At 37.2% G+C, this 22,293-nt stretch overlaps 1 protein-coding gene across 1 annotated transcript in view; it reads left to right on the top strand.

Annotated features, from left to right (window-relative positions):
* The window catches only part of CELSR3 (cadherin EGF LAG seven-pass G-type receptor 3), a 649,278-nt gene that overhangs the window by 599,345 nt on the left and 27,640 nt on the right, over positions 1–22,293 (top strand). The window contains 5 exon segments of the mRNA XM_053689358.1: positions 393–540; positions 15,003–15,116; positions 15,190–15,267; positions 18,325–18,420; positions 21,656–21,762. Coding sequence (XP_053545333.1) covers positions 393–540; positions 15,003–15,116; positions 15,190–15,267; positions 18,325–18,420; positions 21,656–21,762 — 543 coding nt within the window.

The following is a 22,293-nucleotide window of genomic DNA, read 5'->3' as shown; positions in this document are numbered from 1 at the left end:
TTTTCAGGTCTGAGATTACAAAAGCCACAATTCTCAACACCTAAATAACATGAACAAGTATATTGCAAAGTTGTTTTACTGCATATTTAAAATCTCAAGGTGTTAAGTCCTTTTCCATGTTGTCTTAATTAGTCCTGTAAGGTCACAACACAACATAATAATAATACAATGGAAATAAACACTTAATTGAGAAACTGATTACAAAAATGTAGCTATTCTTTTAAGTCCTCTACAAGACCACGCCCACACAACTACTGGGAATAATACAAATAGGTTTAGAACTATGGAATTCACTTTCCATTCAGGGCAGATCTCAGTATGTGCTACACTGTAAATGTACATAACTGATTATTCATAACCAACCGTGTAAATTATCTTTTTTTCTTTTCTAGACTGAAACCCCCAATGTTACCAAAAGCGGACTTGTTGGCTATGGTGGTAGGCAATGCGTTTGCCATCGCTGTTGTAGTCTATGCTTTCACCATCTCAGTGGCCAAAATGTTTGCTATTAAACACGGCTACAATGTGGACAGTAACCAGGTAAGGATTTGTCCTCGGCCTCTTAGATCTCATTTCCTAATTAATATAACGTAAACATATTTTTATTGCGTTACTTGTGCAATAAAACAATATTTAATTTATTGCATTCAGTAGAATCACTAGTTAATGGGTAAGATTTACAGATGCCCGGGAAGCAGACACGATGTTTGAAATTTATTGAGCTTTTTTACTTTTCCACAGTATTATTAGTTGCGTGAGGTGCCGACTACACAATATCTCACATGTGTAATGCGAACTACATGCAGCGCGGGAAACCGATAATTGCACCTGTTCAGAAACGCACTTGCAAAACAGTTTACGGAAACATTTGTAATTGTTAAATAGTTGCAGGTCTGTTTGTTATGGTTAATTGTCTCGCTGGATAGAAGTAAAGGTGTCTTGATTGTCTCGCAGACGTGACCGAGGCTTTAGCCGGGGGTGTTCCTGGCACTCTAGAGGTGTAGTCTGGATTTGTCACCTACACCTAGGGCGCACATATGTAATTACTAAATAGTCTATTGGCCCATTAATTTAAACTAACGAGCTTGTCAATTATTTTTTTTATTTCCTTTAGCTGTTTTTTAAAGGGATGGTGAAGTCACAATTAAACTTTCCTAATTCAGATAAAGAATAATATTTTAAACAACTTTCCAATTTACTTCTGTTATCCATTTTGTTTTTATTCTCTTGGTATCCTTAGACGAAGGAGCCGCAATGCACTACTAGGAACTAGCTGAACACATCAATGACAAGAGGCATTTATATGCAGCTAGCTCCCATTAATGCAACAAAGGATACCAAAAAACAAAGCAAATTTGATAATAGGAGTAAATTGGAAAGTTGTTTAAAATGACTGCTCTATCTAAATGATAGAAGTTTATTTTTGACTTTATTGTTCCTTTAATAATTGTTTGCATTTGTTCATGTCTGCATGCACAGGTCTTATAAGTTATATTGATGATAAATATCTAATTAGTTATATTGATGATGACTATCCAATAAGCTATATTGATGACTATCCAATAAGTTATATTGATGACTATCTAATAAGTTATATTGATGATGACTATCCAATAAGTTATAACTTATTGGATAGTCATAATCAATATAACTTATTGGATAGTCATAATCAATATATTGATGATGACTATCTAATAAGTTATATTGATGATGACTATCTAATAATTTATATTGATGATGACTATCTAACAAGTATGATTTTTTTTTACTTAAACACAAATTTTGCAATTAATAAATTAATGCAATTTTTAGCCATTTTATAATTAACTTATTTAAACCTCCAAACACTAAATTGTAATACTTAGGTGTATAGTTTAAAACTTTGTTGATCACCCAGTAGGTAGTTCCTATATTTCCTTATAAATAAGTTATGATGAATGACCCTGTACCTTGTGTACCCTGTAACTTCTCCTTATTGGGTAAAACTCACAAACTTGAAACCAGCAACTTAGAGCATCAGTTACACAGAGGTCATTGACCAAAGCAAACATATCCAATACAGTGACCACAATGTTCCAGCTGATTAATAAAAAAGACCTTTATTTATTCATCTTCTGTACAGGGCCCATAGAAACACCAACGTTTTGGGCTTCAACAACTGATCTTATTCAATAATAACCCCATTGGTTTTTTAAATAGAATTATCAAGGCCAAAAACCTTTAAAAATGTAACATCCCCACCTAGTGGATAATATTTATAATTACATTATAGTGATCCGCAAATACATATATTTATATACCACTTTACTACCCCCTAGTGGAGAAATAACAAAGTTATAAAATAGTTAATACCAAAGGGTTGAAGGGACAGTCTACTCCAAAAATGTTATCACTTAAAAAGATCGATAATCCCTTTTATTACCCATTCCCCAGTTTTGCATTACCAACACTGTTATACAAATATACATTTTACCTCTTTTATTTTCTTGTATCTAAACCTCTGCAGACTGCCCCCTTATCTCAGGGCTATTTATTATCTATTGACTTTTTAGCCAATTAGTGCTGTGTCCTGCACAACTCCACAGGAGTGAGCACTGTCGTCTATATGGCCCACATGCATTAGCAGTATTTTGTTGTAAAAAGCTAATAAAAAAGCATGTGATAAAAGGCTGTCTATAGTGACTTAGAAACAGGTAGAAATTTAGAGGTTTATATGTTATAAAGTATATTAATATAACAATGTTGGTTGTGCAAAGCTAGGGAATGGGTAGTAAAGATGTTGTCTATCTTTTTAAACAATAACAATTTCAGTTTAGACTGTCCCTTTTAAAATCAAATAAAATACATATATGGTTATTTGTATAAAAAAAATCAACAATTCAGGCAGTCAATTCAATTATAATATAAATCATACATAAAAGCAGACCAATTAAAGGATCTGATGATATGCAACATATGGTCTTTGTTTTCCAATACAATATGCAGAGCCATCAGCTTATTGAAATAGTAAGAGAACTTTGGTACATACTAAGATCCTGAAATTGAAGATTTTGTTGACTTTCAGGTACAGAATTCTTTATATCTGACAGAATTACAGAGCGTAAGCCTAATATACATTGCAGGGACACAGATGCTACCGTAGCAGCACAATTTCTTGAAAAGGGACATAGCATTAGCCAGTTAGAGGAAATTAAAATAATTACAAAGGGATGGAGACAGGCAATAAAAGAGAAATTTATTGGATCTATCATCTAGATACTATGAGTCCTAAAGGTATGAACAGGGACTTTAATTGGTCTGCATTTTGGTAGGATTTATACATTAATAAAATTGACTGCAATTTTTTTGATACAATAATAAACATCTATGGGCTAGATTACGAGTGGCGTGGTATTTTCTATTTAAATTTTTTTGCACAAGCGAAAACACCGCTAGCGTTAAGCTTTTTGCGCTATTCGGAATTGTGCTGGTATTACAAGTTCCAAGAAACCCTATTTTGTGCTAGCGTTAACCCAAATACCGCGAAAAAACAAACTTATATTTTCGCTTGTATGTGCATGTATTCCCCCCATAGAGATCAATAGAGAAAAAAAAGTGGAGAAAAAACGGATCACGCAAACTCCATCGCCTTTTTGCATTCCCAATAAAAGTCAATGGGAAAAAAGTAGTTAAATAAATAAAAAAACATTGCGCATACAGCATAGCATATTTACATTAACAAATGTGAAATATTTACAGTAAATACATAGTTAAAATCTTTATTAAATATAATATTGCATAAAACACAATTTATGTAAGAACTTACCTGATAAATTAATTTCTTTCATTTTGGCAAGAGTCCATGAGCTAGTGACGTATGGGATATACAATCCTACCAGGAGGGCCAAAGTTTCCCAAACCTCAAAATGCCTATAAATACACCACTCGCCACACCCACAATTAATTTTAATGAATAGTCAAGTAGTGGGGTGATAGAAAAAGGAGTAAAAAAGCATACAAAAAGAGGAACTGGAAATAAAATTGTGCTTTCATACAAAATCATAACTACCAAAAAAAGGGTGGGTCTCATGGACTCTTGTCAATATGAAAAAAATGAATTTATCAGGTAAGTTCTTACATTAATAATGTTTTCTTTGATGTAATTGGCAAGAGTCCATGAGCTAGTGACGTATGGGATAGAAATACCCAAGATGTGGGAGACCACAGCGGAGTCACCAGAAAGGGAGGGATAAAATAAAAACAGCCATGCTGAAAAAATTAAATCCACAAAAAATAAGTTTTTCTCATAAATTGAAAGAAAAAAACTTAAAACATTAGCAGAAGAATCAAACTGAAACAGCTGCCTGAAGAACTTTTCTACCAAAGACTGCTTCAGAAAAAGCAAATACATAAAAACGGTAGAATTTAGTAAATCTATGCAAAGAAGACCAAGTGGCTGCTTTGCAAATCTGATCAATTGAAGCTTCATTCTTAAACACCCACAAAGTGGAGACTGATCTAGTAGAATGAGCTGTTATTCTCTGAGCTTTAACCAAGAAGCCAAGGAAATAGCAGAAGCCTTCTGACATTTCCTAAGACCAGAAAATATAACAAACAGAGTAGATGTCTTCCTGAAATCATTAGTAGCTTCAACATAATATTTCAAAGCTCTTACCACATCCAAAGAATGCAAAGATCTTTCAAGAGTATTCTTGGGATTAGGACACAAGGAAGGAACAACAATTTCACTACTAATGTTGTTAGAATTCACAACCTTAGGAAGAAATTTAAACGAAGTCCGCAAAACTGCCTTATCCTGATGAAAAATCAGAAAAGGAGATTCGCAAGAGAGAGCAGATAATTCAGAAACTCTTCTAGCAGAAGAGATAGCCAAAAGAAACAACACTTTCCAAGAAAGTAGTTTAATATCCAAAGAATGCATAGGCTCAAATGGAGGAGCCTGTAAAGCCTTCAGAACCAAATTAAGACTCCAAGGAGGAGAGATTGATCCAATGACGGGCTTGATACGAATCAAAGCCTGCACAAAACAGTGAATATCAGGAAGCTTAGCAATCTTTCTATGAAATACAACAGAAAGAGCAGAGATTTGTCCCTTCAAAGTACTTGCAGACAAACTTTTATCCAACGACCACACAGTAGGAGTGACAGCACAAGGATATTTATTCAAATATTATAAGACAGAAAAGAACGGCAACCTTTCGGGATGCTATCCCTTATTCATGCCATGCTTTACTAACAAATATTGCTTACTTATATACTTGCTCACCACTAGGTGGCGCTCACAGTCATTATACATATTAACTCTTTCATTGCTTAAACTGTTATATATAAAATATCATATTTATATAGTTGACAAGAAAAATAAAGTACATAAGTAATTTCTATATACAGTAAACAAGATGTATATCCTGACTAAGAGGATAATAATTAACTATAATAAATCATACTTAGAATAATAAATATGGTTACATAAAGACTGATAAATCCCAGTCTCTCGACATCTTGTTTATCAGTCTTTATGATCCATATGTATTGCATCCTGTACCTTTTAACTTTCCTCTCATGTATTTGACCCTGCCCACATCTACTTTAAAAAGACTGCGCTCACAGAGTTCATTGGTTAGTATTTTGTTGTTGACCTAGCTAAAAGCTGCTACTACTACCTAAGCTAAACTTTGGTTTATAACCTACCTTTCTTCGTTGATTTCAAGAACTACAACTTATCATTGATTATCAAGAATTGCATCTCGGTAAACAAAATCGGTTTCAGATCTAACAAGCCAAAATTTCTCAACCCGCTGCAGAGTTGTAGCTGCTGCTGCCATTCCGCTCTCACTCCGACTTTTCCACTTCACTTCAACCACCGCTGTCTGTGGAACTAACAGGTACTTTCTAATTGTTTGATTTCCTGATCTTTTTCCTAACAGGTCATTTCGGACTGAATACACCGGTCAGTAGGCTGTTTGGTGCCACCGGGTTCAGAAAGAGACGGTTCATGAGAGCGTGAGTAAAACTCCTCCCACACTGGAATTTAACACCTAACACCAACTCCGCTTTGAAACCTCCTAAACCAACTGTAAAGACGGATCTCTAGAGCATGAGTAAAACTCCTCCTACGTCAGACTTTAACATCTAACAACAGCTCCGTACTGGAAACTCCTTTACCAATTGTAACTAAGACTTAAGTTAACGAATCTTGCAGAGTGAAGTTTTTCCTACAGGAACTAAGTTACTTTTATGAATGCTTGTTGTTTAACAACGAAATAAGCAACAGTATCCTCTCTCTTGTTTCTGGCTACCTGTTACTTTAGTCTATCTAGTGAAGTTATAATTACAACTTACTCTGGAGCTATTATAAGTATTTGTAATACTTATTTGTATATTATTATTTCCACTTTCTCTCTCCTCTGATAAAACACTTTATACCATAGTGTTCCTCTCTGAGAGTGTGGTACAAAAAAAACGATTTGTTGAGTTCCCTTATACAGTTTTGTTACACAGACTTACAAGCCTGTAGCATAGTATTAATCACTGAGTCAGAGAAACCTCTATGACTAAGCACTAAGTGTTCAATTTCCATACCTTTTTAAATTTAACGATTTGAGATCCTGATGGAAAAACAGCCCTTGAGACAGAAGGTCTGGTCTTAGAGGAAGTGGCCAAGGTTGGCAACTGGACTTCCGGACAAGATCCGCATACCAAAACCTGTGAGGCCACTCTGGTGCTATCAGAAACACATACGATTGTTCCATAATGATCTTGGAGATCACCCTTGGAAGAATAACTAGAGGCAGAAAGATATATAAGCAGGTTGGTAAAACCAAGGAACTGCTAAAGCATCCACCATCTCCGCCTGAGGATCCCTGGACCTGGATAGGTACCTGGGAAGTTTCTTGTTTAGATGAGAAGCCATCTGATCTATTTCTGGAAGACACAACATCTGTACAATCTGACAAAATACATCTGGATGGAGAGCCCACTCCCCCGGATGTAAAGTCTGACGGCTGAGATAATCCGCTTCCCAATTGTCTACACCTGGGATATGCACTGCAGAAATTAGACAAGAGCTGGATTCTGCCCAAGAAAGTATCAGAGATACTTATTAAATAGCTAGGGGACTGCAAGTCCCACCCTGATGATTGACATATGCCACAGTTGTAATATTGTCCATCTGAAAACAAATTAATGGTTCCCTCTTTAACAAAGACCAAACCTGAAGAGCCCTGAAATAGCACAGAGTTCTAAAATATTGATTGGTAACCTCTCCTCTTGAGGTTTCCAAACCCCTTGTGCTGTTAGAGATCCCCAGACAGCTCCCAAAACTGAATGACTTGCATCTGTTGTGATCACAGTCCAGGTAGGACAAACAAAAAGGCCCCCTGAATTAAACTATGATGGTCTAACCACCAAGTCAGAGAGAGTTGAATGTTGGGATTTAAGTATATCAATTGTGATATCCGAGTATAATCCCTGCACCATTGATTCAGCATACAAAGCTGCAGAGGTCTCGTATGAAAACGAGCAAAGGGGATCACGTCCAATCCTGCAGTCATGAGACCTAAAACTTCCATGCACATAGCCACTGAAGCGAATGATTGAGACTGTAGGTTTCGACAAGCTGAAACCAATTTCATTCGCCTCTTGTCTGTTAAGGACAGAGTCATGGACACTGAATCTATCTGGAAATCTAAAAAGGTGACCCTTGTCTGAGGAATTAAGAAACTCTTTGGTAAATTGATCCTCCAACCATGTCTTTGAAGAAACAACACTAGTTGATTTGTGTGAGATTCGGCTAAATGTAAAGACTGAGCTAGTACCAAGATATTGTCCAAATAAGGAATCGCCGCAATACCCTGTTCTCTGATTACAGATAAAAGGGCACGAGAACCTTCGAAAAGATCCTTGGAGCTGTTGCTAGGCCAAATGCAGGAGCGACAAATTGGTAATGCTTGTCTAGAAAAGAGAATCTCAGAAACCGATAGTGGTCTGGATGAATCGGAATGTGAAGATATGCATCCTGTAAGTCTATCGTGGACATATAATGACCTTGCTGAACAAAAGGCAGAATAGTCCTTATAGTCACCATCTTGAAAGTTGGAACTCTTACAAAACAATTCAAAAACTTCAGATCCAGAACTGGCCTGAATGAATTTTCTTTCTTTGGGAAAATTAATAGATTTGAATAAAACCCCAGACCCTGTTCCTGAAACGGAACTGGTATGATTACCCCTGAAAGCTCTAGATCTGAAACACACTTCAGAAAAGCCTGAGCCTTCACCGGATTTGCTGGAACGTGAGAGAGAAAAAATCTTCTCACAGGAGGTCTTACTCTGAATCCTATTCAATACCCTTGAGAGACAATCCACTGATTTTGAACAGAATCTGCCCAAATATCTTGGAATAATTTTAATCTGCCCCCCACTAGCTAAACTGGATCAAGGGCCGTACCTTCATGCAGACTTGGGGGCTGGCTTTGGTTTCTTAAAAGGCTTGGATTTATTCCAACTTGAAGAAGGTTTCCAATTAGAACCAGAGTCTTTAGGGGAAGGATTGGTTTTCTGTTCCTTATTCTGTCGAAAGGAACAAAAAGGATTAGAAGATTTAGATTTACCCTTAGATATTTTATCCTGAGGAAAAAAAACTCCCTCCCCCCCCCCCCCCCAGTGATAGTTGAAATAATTGAATCCAACTGAGAACCAAATAAATTGTTACCTTGGAAAGAAAGAGATAGTAATCTAGACTTAGATACCATGTCAGCATTCCAAGATTTGAGGCATAAAGCTCTTCTAGCTAAAATAGCTAAAGACATAGATTTAACATCAATTTTGATGATATCAAAAATTTCATCACAGATTAAATGATTAGAATGTTGAAGCAAACGAACAATGCTAGACAAATCAGGATCTGTTTCCTGTTGCGCTAGGCTATCCAACCAAAAGGTTGATGCAGCCGCAACATTAGCCATAGAAATGGCAGGCCTGAGAAGATAGCAAGAATATAAATAAGCTTTCCTTAGATAAGATTCAAGTGTTCTATCTAAAGGATCTTTAAAAGAAGTACTGTCTTCCATAGGAATAGTAGTACATTTGGCAAGAGTAGAAATAGCCCCATCAACTTTGGGGATTTTTTCCCAAAACGCTAATCTAGCCGCTGGCAAAGGGTACAACCTTTTAAACCTAGAAGAAGGAATGAAAGAAGTGCCAGGCTTAATCCATTCCTTAGCAATCACATCAGAAATAGCATCAGGAACTGGAAAAACCTCTGGAGTAACCACAGGAGGTTTATAAACATTATTTAAACATTTACTAGTTTTGATATCAAGAGGACTAGACTCCTCAATATCCAAAGTAACCAACACTTATTTTAACAAGGAACAAATATACTCAATCTTGAAAAGATAAGTAGATTTGTCAGTGTCAATGTCTGAGGTAGGATCTTCTGAATCAGAGAGATCCTCATCGGAGGAGGATATTTCAGTATGTTATAGGTCATTAGAAATTTCATCAATTTTATGAGAAGTTTTAAAAGACCTTTTACGTTTATTAGAAGGCGGAATAGCAGACATAGCCTTCTGTATCACATCAGCAATATAATTTTTCATATCAACAGGGATATCATATACATTAGATGTTGAAGGAACAACAGAAACTGTACTAGTACTGATGGAAAAGTTTTCTTCGTGCAAAAGCTTATCATGACAACTGTCATACTACAGATGGAGATATAATCTCAGCTAACTTACAACAGATACACTTAGCTTTGGTAGAACTGTGATCAGGCAGCAGGGTTCCAACAGTTGCTTCTGAGACAGGATCAAATTGAGACATCTTGCAAAATGTAAAAGAAAAAAAACATTAAAGCAAAATTTACAATTTCCTTATATGGCAGTTTCAGGAATGGGAAAAAATGCAAACAGCATAGCCCACTGAGCATATAGAAGGCAAGAGGCATATAGGAAGTGGGGTGAAAAATAAACTAATTTTTTGGCGCCAAGAATAACGCACAACACATCCAGAAATGACGCAACTCACGTCATAACAGACGCAACCTCATGCAAGGAAACCTTGCGTCAACTAAGATGCCGGAAATTACGAACTTGCGTCATCAAAGACGTACCTTTGTGCCAAAAAAATTCTCGCGCCAAGTATGATGAAATAAATAACAGCATTTTGCGACCTCGCGAGACTAATTTTGCCCACGAAATTAAAAGAAAAAACTGTCAATTTGAAAAAAAGGACTATACCCCAGGTAAGAAAAATAACTTCCTAAAACATGCTTCCCAAACTGAAACTGACAGTCTGCAAAAGGAAATATACATAGACCTGACTCATGGCAAATATAAGTAAAATACATATATTTAAAACTTTATATTAATACATAAAGTGCCAAACCATAGCTGAGAGTGTCTTAAATAATGAAAACATACTTACCGAAAGACACCCATCCACATATAGCAGATAGCCAAACCAGTACTGAAAAAGTATCAGCAGAGATAATGGTATATAAGAGTATATCGTCGATCTGAAAAGGGAGGTAGGAGATGAATCCCTACGACCGATAATGGAGAACCTTTGAAAATATTTCCCATGAGGAAAACCATAAAATCAATAGGCGATACTCCCTTCACATCCCTCTAACAAACACTGTACTCTGAGAGGATTTGGGCTTCAGAATGCTTAGAAGCGCATATCACAGAAGAAAATCAAGCACAAACTTACTTCACCACCTCCATAAGAGGCAAAGTTTGTAAAACTGAATTGTGGGTATTTCTAGGCATTTTGAGGTTTGGGAAACTTTGCCCCTCCTGGTAGGATTGTTTATACCATATGTCACTAGTGTTTATCTATATATATATATATATATATATATATATATATATATATATATATATGTACATATATATTAATGTTTTTAATGAGTGTGTGTATATATGACTGTAAATACATATATACACGCATTAATATATATGTACAAACATATCAAAATATATATATGTGTGTGTATATATATATATATATATATATATATATATATATATATATATATATATATATATATATATATATATATATATATATATATATAAGAGAGAGAACAGCATATCAGTCTGACCCTGCCCAATGACAGTCCAGCGCCGAAATACCAGGCAATTCTTTTCTGAACAATAGAAACAACAACCCCAGACGATCGTTTCAGCCTTCTATGGGCTGAGGTGCAGTTGTATCTCTCTAAGGCATGTGTGCAGGGAATCCACGTCTGGTTTCCCCATTACTCTTAGGGAGACCCATAAGTAATTTGCATAAATATAGAAAGAGAGAGAGAACAGCACTCCTGAGATAGAGCAAAAGCTAGAATAAACTTCCATGCCCGTTCATTTCCATTGCAACTCAGGGTGTGCGTTCTTTTAGCACACATTGCCTTTGGTAATGGGGAAACCAGACGTGGACTCTGTGCACATATACCCTTAGAGAGATACAATTGCACCTCACTGACGAGGCCCATAGGAGGCCGAAACAATCGTCTGGGGTTGTTGTTTCCCTTGTTCAGAGAAGAATTGCCTGGTATTTTGGCGCTGGACTGTCATTGGGCAGGGTCAGACTGATATGCTACAGGATATTGTTTTCTCTGTGAAGGGGCATAGTGTGCTAAAATAATGCGTACCCTGAGTTGCAATAAAAATGAACAGGCATGGAAGTTATTCTAGCTTTTGTTCTATCTCAGCAGTGCTGTTCTCTCTCTTTTGACACACACACATATATATATATATATATATATATATATATATATATATATATATATATATATATATATATATATATATATACAAATACATCTTAAGTAATGTATCTGTATGTGTCTCACTGTTAAAGTCATTTGCCTGCATTTTATTTTCTAACACCCTAGATCTCGTAGCTTTGAGCCCTTTTAACTTTTGTGAGCGACATTTTTTTAAAATAATTTTTATCAGTGTTAATCTAAGTGTAACTGCACTCTGTAGGTCCAGCAGCCAAAGGTTATGAAGGGTGCAGGCTATCAGAAGCCACTGGCCAGCTCCTCAGCAAAAACTCCAGTCCAAGAAATAGCAGCACCTTGCTTCAAATCATATGTTTATTGCAGAGACAAGTAACAAGATTGCAACATTTCGGTTGACAACCCCTTAATCATGTGTACATCGCATCCTGTGTGCTTTAAATAGCCAACAAATTAACCCAAAAAATGCTCAATGCACCTGAGCACACCTGCGCATACTTCCACCTAGTGGTTAAGTTTATTAATTACACATCATTAAAAAACAGAATCAAAGTAACACATTTGAGTAGCAACATAACATATACATTATGATCATAATCAATTCTTAAATATTAAACCCAAAAAAGGAGGAGAGAAGGAATACATTTCGCAATTTATCTATTTAGTGCCAAAAATTTCTAATTCAATAAAAAACAAACCAATCAATCTCCCTATTCATACCATTTGGGGATAAAGTGTCTAACCTAAAAATTCAAAAGGCTTCTTTTTGTTTTAGCCTCAATTCTCTATTACCTCATATCCTAGGTCTCTCAATGTGGTCAATAATTTGAAACCGCAGCTGGCTAATTGTATGACCTGCCTCTAAAAAATGACTGACCACAGGGGATGTTAGGACCTTGCGGCAAATATTACTTTTGTGCTCCACAATCTTGTCTCAGACCATCCTGGTGGTCTCTGGTGGTCTCGCCAACATAGATGTTGTAGGCCTATACACTTCTATCACACGAGAGTGGTCTGTCTAGCAGCCATTAAATCCACCTTATATTCAGACAATAAATTGAATACAACTTTTTTTTTATTACAACTGTTGGAATTGATTTTGTATAATAATTTCTTTTAGTTTGAAGATTCCTTCTATGTTCAATTACAGGGTACTGCCATGGGTTCTAATGTCGCCCCCAATTATGCGAACCTATACATGAATGTATTTGAAGAAAAATTTGTATTTGAACATTCATTATATCTTCGGTATGGCGCCACTTGGCGGCGCTATATCGATGATATTTTTGGAATTTGGCTGGGCGACATTGGAACCCTGACAGACTTTGTGACAGACCTTTACCGTATGACCAATCATATACAGTTTACTTTAACCTGGAATGAACATAGCATTATTTTTTTGGACACCATGGTACTCAAAAATTGGTATATATTGACCACTGACCTATCCCGAAAGGATACAGACAGGAATAACTTGTTACACTACACTAGTGCTCATAACTCTACACTGATTAAATCTCTCCCTAGGAGTCAGTTTGTGCATGTTAGGCGCATTGTTACTAATGAGGAAATGTCTAGGCTAAGACTAAATAAGATGGGCCAAAAATTTGTAGATAGGGGATACCCGGGGACTTCATAAAAGAAGAGATGGAGAAAGTATTAATGACCCCCAGGAGTACCCTCTTTTCACAATATGATAAGCCTAAAAAGAATAATGATAGACTTATTTTTGTGTCACAGTACTCTAAGCAAAGTATGGAGATACAGAAAATTGTACGCAGACATTAGCATGTACTAAGGAAATGTAATCCGAATATAAAGGAATTTAATAACATGCCTATGCCTGCATACAAACGCAACAGTAGTCTTCGTGATAGGCTTATTAGAGAGGCTATTGGCCCTTCAGTGATTTCTAAACAAACATATATCACAGGCAAATAAGGGATGTTATCCCAATTCTCTCACCCCCTCACAGGGAAAAACTTTAACATGAGGTCATTATAAATGTAATTTGAAATATGCTATATATATGATTCAGTGACCATGTGGGCGGGCCTATGTTGGACAGACCACCAGGATGGTCCAAGACAGGATTGTGGAGCACAAAAGTAATATTCGCCGCAAGGTCCTAACATCCCCTGTGGTCAGTCATTTTTTAGAGGCAGGTCATACAATTAGCCAGCTGCGGTTTCAAATTATTACCTAGGATAGAAGGTAAGAGAGAATTGAGGCTAAAACAAAAATAAACCTATTGAATTTTTAGGCTAGACACTTTATCCCCAAATGGTATGAATAAGGAGATTGATTGGTCTGTTTTTTTTATTGAATTAGAATTTTTTTGGCACGAAATAGATAAATTGTGAAATTTATTCCTTCTCTCCTTCTTTTTGGGTTTAATATTTAAGAATTGATTATGATCATAATGCAAATGTTATGTTGCTGCTCCAAATGTGTTACTTTGATTCTGTTTTTAAATGATGTGTAATTAATAAACTTAACCTCTAGGTGGAAGTATGCTCAGGTGTGCTCAGATGCATTGAGCATTTTTTGGGTTAATTTGTTGGCTATTTAAAGCACACAGGATGTTATGTACACATGCATGATTAAAGGGTTGTCCCCCGAAATGTTGCAATCTTGTTACATGTCTCTGCAATAAACATATGATTTGAAGCAAGGTGCTGCTATTTCTTGGATTGGATTGTAACTGTACTTTGTCATGTATTTTTTACATTTTTTGGGCAAGTTTCGGGAAACAGCCACAGCTCTGAGATCGCAGAAAGAATTAAGGCACAATGAAAATGGCTTGCAAAAACACAATAACACTAGCGCAAAACCCTTTGTGCCTCACTTGTAATTTAGCCCTTTTTTATATTTTGATATTTGATTTTAACCTTTGGTATTAACTGTTTTATAACATTGGTAGTATTTATCAACTAGGGGGTAGTATAGGGATTTATAAAATGTGTTTGCTGATCACTATAATGTAATTATAAATATTATCCACTGCATGGGGATGTTGCATTTTAAAGTCTGTTGGCGCTTTGAGAATCATATTTAAACACCAATAGGGTTATTATTGAATAAGCATAAATAAGGGCAGTTGTTAAAGCTCGAAACATTGCTGTTTCTATGGGCCCTGTACAGAGGATGTATTAAGTCTTTTTATTAAGCAGCTAGAGGATTGTTGTCACTGTTTTTATTATTGGGCCCATACTAATGCCACATATGCCAATGTCTGTTTTCTCCATCAGGAGTTGATCGCATTGGGTCTTAGTAACTCTATAGGAAGCTTTTTCCAGTGTTTTACTATTGGAACTGCCATGTCCAGAAGTCTAGTGCAGGAGAGTACAGGAGGAAACAGCCAGGTAAGTTACTGACTCTCTGTACATTGTCTTCTCTGGGGTTTTAGCACTAATTTAGCCTTGTCTTGTCATTCAGGTGGCAGGTGCAGTGTCCTCCTTAGTCATCCTGGTCATTATTCTTAAAGCTGGAGAGCTGTTTGAGACTCTACCAAAAGTGAGTTCAAATCTAGAATGAAATTACAAATCTATTGTTGCCTTATTTGTCATGTAAACCTTCTGCATATGACTAAACAAACTGCATACGTTATATTCCCACCATATTTATGTATGCCTAATATGCATAGGTATGTGAAGTTGTAGCATATATTTTTATCTTCTATGTAATAAAATTAAAGGGATAATAAACGCCTCGTACTTACGAGACATTTCTGTTAGAAATCTCTATAGAATAACATATTATACAGGTCCAACCATTTTTAATACAAATTAATATCTTGTTTGCTATAATTGTTGCAGACAACAAGACTGTCATAATTCTATAATGTAAAAGGATAGGTATGTTTGTCCGAAGCTGTCATGCGCAGTAACGACTGCGCGAGGACAAACATACCTGGCCTTAAGAAAGGATCAGTCAGTGGGAGGGAGCGGGTGTGGCGGGTACGTACGAGTACGTTGCGCTTGTATTTTGGTGCGGTATGGAGCTCAACGCCACCATATCGCCGATAGCAGCGCTATAGGGAGGTGAAATAACACCGCTTTTGTGGCGGTCGTTAATTTCCCTATAGCGCTGAAAACTCATAATCTAGCTGTATATTAGCTATTCCCATTGGAAATAACGGTAACAAATCAGAATTTAATATTTGTCCAAACTGAGTCACTGCATGAACAAAATTCGGCTGAACTGAACGTTTAAAAAAACCCAAAGCAAGTCTTTTATATTTTACCCATGCACATGTTTAATTTCTGGTACTATGTATAAACTTGCGCAATAGGCTCGAGCGAACTGTAGACTATTAAATCATGAACAGTCATTTTTAGATAGATGTTTGCTCTGCTTTTTATCGTACTTCCTAAGGCTGGAAGTTTTAACACATAGCGTGCCACTGATAATCTAGCCCTATCTTTTGCGCGCGAGCTATATTGGGATTTTGTGGCCGTTTGAGCGCAAGTAAAATTCTGCCTGTATTGCAAGTTGGAAGTAAATGCGAGTGCAATCGTGATTTACGCTAGGATGATTAACGCGACTTCAGAGCTCTGGTTAACTGTTACGCGATTTAAAAAAGTGTCCCAAAACTCTTCAAAAATACATTAAAAAATATAGCTTATAATAACACTAATAAAAAATATTTTTTTTAAAAAAGCAACACATGTACAGTATGTATATATGTGTGTGTGTGTATGTATGTGTTTATGTGTGTATGTGTATATATATATATATATATATATATATATAGTGAAAGGTAGAATCGGGTGTGTTCTAATAGCGCTTGCAGAAGATGTTCCTCATAAGCAAGTAGGGGGGAGGGAAACAGAAATGGGATTATCCCCAGATGAGTATTGAGTTATTGAGATGAAAATAAATAATATTAAATGCTCACCTGTTGGATCACAGGGACCAGCGATCAGCGACGAGTGGACATGGATGGTGTGTATTAAAACACATATAAGGGAGACAGGAGAATATGCACCCAAAAAGATATATATGTATATATATAAAAAATGATATGTGGATAGATGATGATAATTATAAATATACAGGACCAAGAGAAAACCACATAGTTACTGTGGGAACGGTTACTGTGGAAACGGAGGCCACTTGTGGGAATTTCCAGTTCTTACCACACTGTATATGTGGACAGAGGCTATTGCTTCTTCCAAAAATTTATAATAATTTTTGGAAGAAGCAATAGCCTCTGTCCACATATACAGTGTGGTAAGAACTGGAAATTCCCACAAGTGGCCTCCGTTTCCACAGTAACTGTTCCCACAGTAACTATGTGGTTGTCTCTTGGTCCTGTATATTTATAATTATCATCATCTATCCACATATCATTTTTTATATATATACATATATATCTTTTTGGGTGCATATTCTCCTGTCTCCCTTATATGTGTTTTAATACACACCATCCATGTCCACTCGTCGCTGATCGCTGGTCCCTGTGATCCAACAGGTGAGCATTTACTATTATTTATTTTCATCTCAATAACTCAATACTCATCTGGGGATATTCCCATTTCTGTTTCCCTCCCCCCTACTTGCTTATGAGGAACTTCTTCTGCAAGCGCTATTAGAACACACCCGATTCTACCTTTCACCATTTTCTAGTCTCACCTAGGAGGAATGAGACATTACTAATAGCAGCAGGCATTGGACATCCTCATAGAGCATTTCATTGTACAACTACTACTGCTCTAATTGTGGCGCAACTACCCACAACCCTCTCTCTTCGCGTATATATATATATATATATATGTATTTCTATACATATGTAAATATGTATTTATATGTGTAGATATGTATTTATAGAAATATATACATATCATTGTAATCCTGCGCTCGTGTTTGTGCAAGCTGGTGGTTGTTATTTATTTATTTTTTGTTCAAAATGAGGCTCCATAAGTCTATGGGGGGGGGGGGAGATGCGATTCTGCATTTGCAACTTCACAAAGTATTTTTTTTATGTTTAAAGATGCGACCGTGAAAGCGCAAATGTTTTACTTGTGACCTGTAATACGTGCACAACTGGGTGCGTGATGGAAAATAAATTTTAGATAAAGCATTCACGGAAGCATACATTTTTCTCTTCACTCGAATCTAGCCCATAGATTGTGTCTCTGAGCTGTTGGTTTGTGAGATCATCTGAAAGAAACAAATGACCGTTATTATTTCTAGGCTGTTAACGCTAACTCGTAATCTTGCCCTTTTATACAGAATTACATTTTGAGTTATGTCCCTTTAAACAAACACTTATGAATAAATCTGTTTTTAAAATATCCCCTTACTAGGGCTCAATACAAACACACGTGCAGTCTGTTCAGCTCAATCATTTATACTTCATCTCAGATGTTTCCAGTTATCTGTTTAATTTAACAAAGGGTGTTCATCGCACTACAATGCACCAGCTCTTTACGTATCATTATATCTAATTAGTTGTTTGCCATATCTGAATTTATAGTCTACTAATGTCCTTTCCTGTTAAATCATCAGTAAGTGCTGCTTCTAGATATAACAATCTTGTTTTATTTATGGTCTTTGATCTTTTCCCAGACAATTCTGTCTGCTGTGGTTGTGGTGAACCTAAAGGGAATCTTCAAGCAGTTTACAGATGTGTTCACACTATGGAGAACAAATCGTGTTGACCTGGTAATGATTCGCCATCTGTAGTAAGGGTTGTATTGTGGCTGGCGCAGGGCTTTTTGGCACACTTTATATGTTGTGTTTTCTTTACCTTTGCAGATGTATTTATACTAACAAAAAACTATTAACCAGTCTATAGTAAGCAGAGACTATTGCTCCACAAAATATATCTTTACTGCAGCTAAAGGTTACTGAAGTGATAGAAGCAATGGGACCCAGTGCAAGAAAGCATTTTTGGTCTAACATGCGTGCAACTCAGTAATAACTAGTAACAATAGCATGTACGGTGAGGAATATTTATTTATGTGCCAAATAGAGACACATGTTTGCAGTTTTATGCCCAATTGAAACTTCACATCCTATGCATGTTCCCTGCAGCTCCCATTATACCTGCTAATAGCCTTTGTGAGACCTCAGATGAGATGCATGCCCCCTGCAGCTCCTATTATACCTGTCAATAGCCTATGTGAGACCTCAGATGATAGGCATGCCCCCTGCAGCTCCTATTATACCTGCTAATAGCCAATGTGAGACCTCAGACGAGATGCATGGCCCTGCAGCTCCCATTATTCCTGCTAATAGCCAATGTGAGACCTCCGATGACATGCATGCCCCCTGTAGCTCCTATTATACCTGCTAATAGCGTATGTGAGACTTTAGATGAGATGCATGCCCCCTGCAGCTCCTATTATACCTGCCAATAGCCAATGTGAGACCTCAGATGAGATGCATGCTCTCTGCAGCTTATATTATACCTGCTAATAGTATATGTGAGACCTCAGATGAGATGCATGCCCCCTGCAGCTCATATTATACCTGCTAATAGCCTATGTGATACCTCAGATGAGATGCAAGCCCCCTGCAGCTCCTATTATACCTAATAATAGCCTATGTGAGACATGAGATGCATGCCCCCTGCAGCTCCCATTATACATGCTAATATCCTGAGACCTCAGATGAGATGCATGCCCCCTGCAGCTCCTGTTATACCTGCTAATATCCTATGTGAGACCTCAGATGAGATGCGTGCCCCCTGCAGCTCTTATTATACCCGCTAAAGTGAGACCTCAGATAAGAGGCATGGCCACTGCAGTCCCATTATGTCATCTGGAAGACTATGTGAGGCCTCAGATCAGATACATGCACTACTATGAGTAAATAAACATGCAGATCAGATATGACACTTGTACCCCCTTAATGCCAGCAATATGTCCTGGTGATATGTCAGAACAGCTGCATGGACCTTATAAAACACACATTATACCAGTTATATGCTCAGATGAGATTTCAGACCTTTAATATAATATAACAAAAAATAAACAAAATATTGTAGGCAGCAGATACCTTCCTGATTGTAATGGACCTTAGAGTATCCATAACACATTAACCAGCAAGTGTTTAGCCCTCCTTGGTATGACAAGAAGATGTACAGTGTAGCTGTATTTAGATGCTGGTGTCACAATCTTGTATAGGTATATTGTGCACATAATAGTCCCTGCAGGAAGTGAGATGTTGTGTGTTTAGTATGTGCCTGTGTCTAACAAATGCCCCTTTAGTTTATGCAGCTGATATGGGTGGTCACATTCCGGGCTGTCTGATAATAGCCTATGTGAGACCTCAGATGAGATGCATGCCCACTGCAGCTCCCATTATACCTGCTAATAGCCGGAGACCTCAGATGAGATGCATGCTCCCTGCAGCTCCTATTATATCTGCTAATAGTGTGAGACCTCAGGTGAGATGCATGTCCCCTGCAACTTTTATTATACCTGATTTTAGCCTAAGTGAGACCTTAGATGAGATGCATGCTCCCTACAGCTCCTATTATACCTGCTAATAGCCTAAGTGAGACCTCAGATGAGATGCATGCTCCCTGCAGCTCCTATTATATCTGCTAATAGTGTGAGACCTCAGGTGAGATGCATGTCCCCTGCAACTTTGATTATACCTGATTTTAGCCTAAGTGAGACCTTAGATGAGATGCATGCTCCCTACAGCTCCTATTATACCTGCTAATAGCCTAAGTGAGACCTCAGATGAGATGCATGCTCCCTGCAGCTCCTATTATATCTGCTAATAGTGTGAGACCTCAGGTGAGATGCATGTCCCCTGCAACTTTTATTATACCTGATTTTAGCCTAAGTGAGACCTTAGATGAGATGCATGCTCCCTACAGCTCCTATTATACCTGCTAATAGCCTAAGTGAGACCTCAGATGAGATGCATGCCCCCTGTAGCTCCTATTATACCTGCTAATATCCTATGTGAGACCTCAGATGAGATGCATGCCCCCTGCAGCTCCTATTATATCTGCTAATATCCTATGTGACACCTCAGATGAGATGCATGCCCCCTGCAGCTCCTATTATACCTGCTAATAGCCGGAGACCTCAGATGAGATGCATGCTCCCTGCAGCTCCTATTATATCTGCTAATAGTGTGAGACCTCAGGTGAGATGCATGTCCCCTGCAACTTTTATTATACCTGATTTTAGCCTAAGTGAGACCTTAGATGAGATGCATGCTCCCTACAGCTCCTATTATACCTGCTAATAGCCTAAGTGAGACCTCAGATGAGATGCATGCCCCCTGCAGCTCCTATTATACCTGCTAATATCCTATGTGACACCTCAGATGAGATGCATGCCCCCTGCAGCTCCTATTATACCTGCTTATAACCTAAGTGAGACCTCAGATGAGATGCATGCCCCTGCAGCTCCTATTATGCCCGGTAAAGTGAGACCTCAGATAAGAGGCATGGCCACTGCAGTCCCATTATGTCATCTGGAAGACTATGTGAGGCCTCAGATCAGATGCATGCCCTACTATAAGCAAATAAACATGCAGATTAGATATATGACTCTTGTACCCCCTTATTGCCAGCAATATGTCCTGGTGATATGTCAGAACAGCTGCATGGACCTTTTAAAGCATATATTATACCAGTTATATGCCCAGATGAGATTTCAGACCTTAAATAATATAATAGCAAAAAATAAACAAAATATTGTAAGCAGCAGGCACCTTCCTGATTGTAATGGACCTTAGAGTACCCATAACACTTTTACTAGCAAGTGTTTAGCCCTTCTTGTTATAACAAGATGTATAGTGTAGCTGTATTTAGATGCTGGTGTCACAATCTTTTATAGGTATATTGTGCACATAATAGTCCCTGCAGGAAGTGAACTGTTGTGTGTTTATTATGTGCCTGTGTCTAACAAATGTCCTTTGGATCCTGCAGCTGGTATGGTTGGTCACATTCTGGGCTACAATACTTCTAAATCTGGACTTGGGTCTAGCTGTCTCTGTGGCATTTTCACTCCTTACAGTTATCTTCAGAACACAACTGTGAGTATCTCCTACAGTCACTGTGTAAACTAACTTCATTAAGAATGTGTAAAGATCACTCAAATGTTAAAGTCACTAAACATATAATGAATTCATCATTGTAAAGAAACTGAGCCCTTCCTAAATATTCTTTTGGAAGTGATTTTCTCTCTAACAATTTGGAAAGATAAAAAGTTTAATCCATATTTGGTAGTTTCATAACCAATTAAAAATATGAGAATGTCTGAAAAAGATAACCGATACATATTGAAGAAATGCTTAAAGGGACATGAAATTCCACATTTTTCTTTCATGATTAAGTTAGAACATGCAAAACCTTTCCAATTTACTTATATTATCTAATTTGCTTCATTCTCTTGGTATCCTTTGTTGAAGGTGCAGTAATGCACTACTGGGAGCTAGCTAAAAGCCAATGACGAGGCATATGTGCAGCCACCAATCAGCAGCCTCTGAGCCTACCTAGGTATACTTTCCAACAAAGGATACAAAGAAAACGAAACATATGGATAATAGAAATAAATTGGAAAGTAA

Source organism: Bombina bombina, chromosome 7 (assembly GCF_027579735.1).
Source record: "Bombina bombina isolate aBomBom1 chromosome 7, aBomBom1.pri, whole genome shotgun sequence".
NCBI lineage: Eukaryota > Metazoa > Chordata > Amphibia > Anura > Bombinatoridae > Bombina > Bombina bombina.
Note: the sequence above shows the minus strand (reverse complement) of the source record. Positions and strands in the feature narration are given on the sequence as shown.